Consider the following 3,749-nt stretch of genomic DNA (forward strand, 5'->3'; position numbering starts at 1 on the left):
GCCTTTGGAAGAAAACATCCCTATCTCCGGCTGGGGATCTGCAGCTCCTGAACCGAAGCGCACAGAACAGGCTGATGGCAGCCGCTGTTTTATACTTCATGAAGCCTTAAAGCATCACTGGATGATTTCAGCCCAACATGGTTGAAAACAGCCCAGGAGGGGGGAGATGCTGATGTAGTAGAAGCCATAACAGCGCGTGATGCCACACACCTCCCTGCTTCTGAAAACCCACTTACCCGTCTTGTCGGGACATTGCTGTGATTGCGTTTCATAGCGGAGGTGGTGGGAGGAAGGAGGCAGACGCGTATTTTCCTCTGATCAAGGAGAAAGGCCAGGCCATGCCCCACTCACCCTCCTGAAGCCACCCTGGCCTCCGGGTGAAGGGCTTAGAGATGGGTGATGGCAAATATCCAGTAGGGAGGGCCTGAGTGCCCATGGCTCAAGACAAACAAGGCTCTGGAGCTCCTCTGCTAGCACTTGAGGGATGCTTTTCCCTCCCTGTCCCACTGTGCCCCTCTTTGTCCGCTCACCCAGGACCAACGAAAATGCCGGGGCAAAATGAGCTGGGGGCCAGCAGGCTCCTCCTGGGCTGTGCCCATCAGCTCGGGGTCACACGGGCTGAAAACTTCTGGGTGAAGGTAAATCTGTGCCAGCCGGGGCAAGTCCTGACAAACAGCTTAAATGCCTAATTTGTGTACCTGTACCCAAAAACGTTACCCAGTGTGCCCCAGCTCTTGGACTGGAGCCGGCTTAGACTGGCGGCCGGTCAGAGCGGCCCTTCCTCGCCGCCACGGGCATGCTTTAGCCAGCGACATTCCCCATCACATCCCCGAGGGGCCTCATCCTGCTCCCGACACGCGGCCGAACCAGCCCAACAGCGTGGGAAGCGCGGGGAGGGGACGGGAGGGTTTGCACCTCCACCTGAACGTGGGTGCCTACGTAAGGGGGGGCATCTCTTTAGGTTCTCCCCAGAGCAGAGATGGGGCAAATGACTGCATTCACCCTCCTGCTCCTGCCCATCCCTCCCCCTCGTGTGCCCGCCGGCTCCTGCCCAAACTCTTCCCCCCGTGCCGCAGCCGGGCCCCGAGCTCCTGCTTCGCCAGGGGCAGCATCCGAGGTCGGTGCCTGATGCTTTTCCCTTGGCCTTTGAGGACCACGGTGAGATGGGGAGAGGTCCGGGACCCGCTACCTGCCCTTTCAGAGTAGTTCGTGCCCATGTATGAGCTGGACACCTTCAGCAATTCCCTTAGCGAAACTCTGTACTGGATACATCGGTAGGAAATCCAGCTTCGTCTTTTCCAAAGACAAAAGCTACACTTTAAAAACCGTATCACAGCGGTAATTTCTCTTGGAAACAATTTGTTATCCCTGATTTCAGGACAGTGAAATGCTGCATAAATATCCCACTTGTGATTTTTCAGCTCCCCTTCCAATTTCCCGTTTCCCCCTGCTCCCCTCGAGCCCCCAGCCCAGAGCAACTCTCACAGCAAAGAAATATTTAGAATGGGTTATAAGCAGTACTTTGATTTGTCCAGGCTGTCGCCACGCTTTTGCCCTTCCGTGAATGAACTCAAAAGCTTCGGACCTGCTTTGCAGTCCCGGTTTCAGTCGGTTCCTGCAGGTCTGGAGCTGCCGTCCCTGGGCTCTCCCGTTCCCTTTGGTGGGGCAGCACAGCACCTTCAGCGAGGACCCACACCAGTAACGTGCCGGGACTGGTGCACCGGGCTCGTGGCCCTGGACGGGGAATAGCGCTGCCGGCACCCCACACCCCTACCCCGCGGTAGCCGGGGTCTCTGAGGCTTCCCCGCAGAGCATCGTCCTCAAGGCGCTCGGTCACCCTGCCCTCGGCGATCCCCGCCGGGAAGGTTTTGGTCTCCAGACGGGGAGCAGAGGTGGCCCAGAAAGCTTCGAGTCCCCGGGGTCAGGAACGACAGCGACCTGCCGCACAGGGACTCTCGCAGCACCTACCCCCCTTTCCTAACAAAAGGAAGGAAGAAAACGGCCTTTGGAGAGAAAATCTTACCGGAGTTGTGCTTGAGTGGGGGCAGCAAGTTTCCCCCTGTACAGATTTCTCCACTTCCACGCTTTCTACTCATCACGGAGCAAAGCTTTATTTTTTACCAATAACGTGCACGGGCTTCAGAGGCATATTTGAAGTGCAAAACCCACATCCCATGCTCAGACACCCAGCAAACAGTTAATAAAAATCATTCTAGTAGAGTTTAGAGCTTATGTGAAACAAGAGCCTACCTGTTTCCAATGGTTACAAAACGGCCCTGGGGAAGATAAAGATGTGATTCCTTTTAAATGTAGCTATTTTCTGTTCAGGGAACCTACGCATCAGTCCTTCCGATCACCCATCTCCGGAGAACGCAACAGCCATCCCACGCACTCCTCTGCTGCGGATTGCTCAGCACTTTGTCCCACGGTAATCTGTAGGAGAAACTCAACCCTCCTCTTAAACGCTTGGGGCTCAAAAGATTAATTCAGCGGGACAGATCCCTAAAGCACATCAGAAATTGGAACTCATTCCTGACAGCTTACCATCATTCAGGTGACTACAGGTGCGAGCAAAAGAGCAGTTTTGAGGGAGGAAAGCGACCCTATTATAATCAGAATTCTTACAGTTTTATATTTTCACATTTAATAGAGCTTCTGGGTTTTTTCCTCTCCACAGAGAGCTTTCCATCAAAGGCTTTCCGAGTGTTTTATAAAGGCAGGTGAGTGTTACACCACCATCACCCCCATTTCACAAACGGGAAACTGAGGCCCCAGAAAAGTCACCTGAGCAGCGTAACAGAGCAAACCCCAGCCCAAAACAGAAATGGAATCAAAACCTCCTGGCAAAAATCCCCTTCTCCAACTATCGCTATTTAGTTGCTATGCAGCTTTTTTTTTTTTTTTTTTTGGCTAAAAATAACCAGTCAAACAAGAGAGAACGGTAAGGAAATTGCAAGCTTCAACATACTTACTTCCATACTGCTAGCATTAGTACAAAAATAAAGATTTTTATTGACTAGTTTACAAAAATAAAGTCTATTGAGTCACACAGGATCTCATCGGCGGGCTTTATTTGACTTTGGAAGATAAAGCCTGTTTGAAACGTCTCTTTAGATCTTGCATGTTGGGAGATTTGGGCCGCGGGATGACGGACGACCGCCTCCTGTCCGTGCTGCCGGCGTGCTGTAGTTTGCTGACCTCCTTGCAGAGATACTGGAAAACGTCACAGACGCCTTGGGAGTCGTCACTCGTGGAGATTTCCAAGAACAGGCTGCCCAGTTCATTTGCGAGCTGTAGTCCCTCTTTGGCCTGTACTTGCCTGGCGTGGAGGAGGTCTGCTTTGTTCCCCACGATAACGACGGGAGTCCTGGCATCGGGGTGGACCTTGCGTACGTGCTGGTAGAGAGGTCGGACCGACTGGTAGCTGCTGTGGTCGGTGATGGAGTAGACCAGGAGGAAGCCCTCTGCCCACCTGACGCTCCTGGACAGGGAGTCCAGCACCTGCACGCAGTCTGCCTGCGCCACGACAGAGAGCACAGATTTGGCACCGGGCCGTGAAAGCGTAAAGCCTTATCCTAGACAGCACCGTTACACGGGTCCAGAGGGAAGCCTGAGCTCTGTCTTAGGACACTAGGTCTGGCCTGGTGGGAAGCTGGGGCTCAAAGGCTAAGCCTTTCGGCAGCAGAGGAGAACCGATCGGTGCGAAGCATCTCCGTACCTGGACGCACCCCGGCGTGTCCTGGATCTGC

At 53.8% G+C, this 3,749-nt stretch overlaps 1 protein-coding gene across 1 annotated transcript; it reads right to left on the reverse strand.

Moving 5' to 3' along the window:
• Positions 1-3,069: 3,069 nt before the first annotated feature.
• Positions 3,070-3,745, reverse strand: LOC104163047 (ras-like protein family member 11A; the record flags this gene model as incomplete). Its single annotated transcript, XM_009701926.1, has 2 exons — positions 3,070-3,516; positions 3,719-3,745. Coding segments are annotated over 2 exons (474 nt in total), but the record flags the coding sequence as incomplete, so codon positions are not given.
• Positions 3,746-3,749: the final 4 nt, after the last annotated feature.

This window comes from Cariama cristata, unplaced genomic scaffold (genome assembly GCF_000690535.1).
Source record: "Cariama cristata isolate BGI_N322 unplaced genomic scaffold, ASM69053v1 scaffold4226, whole genome shotgun sequence".
NCBI lineage: Eukaryota > Metazoa > Chordata > Aves > Cariamiformes > Cariamidae > Cariama > Cariama cristata.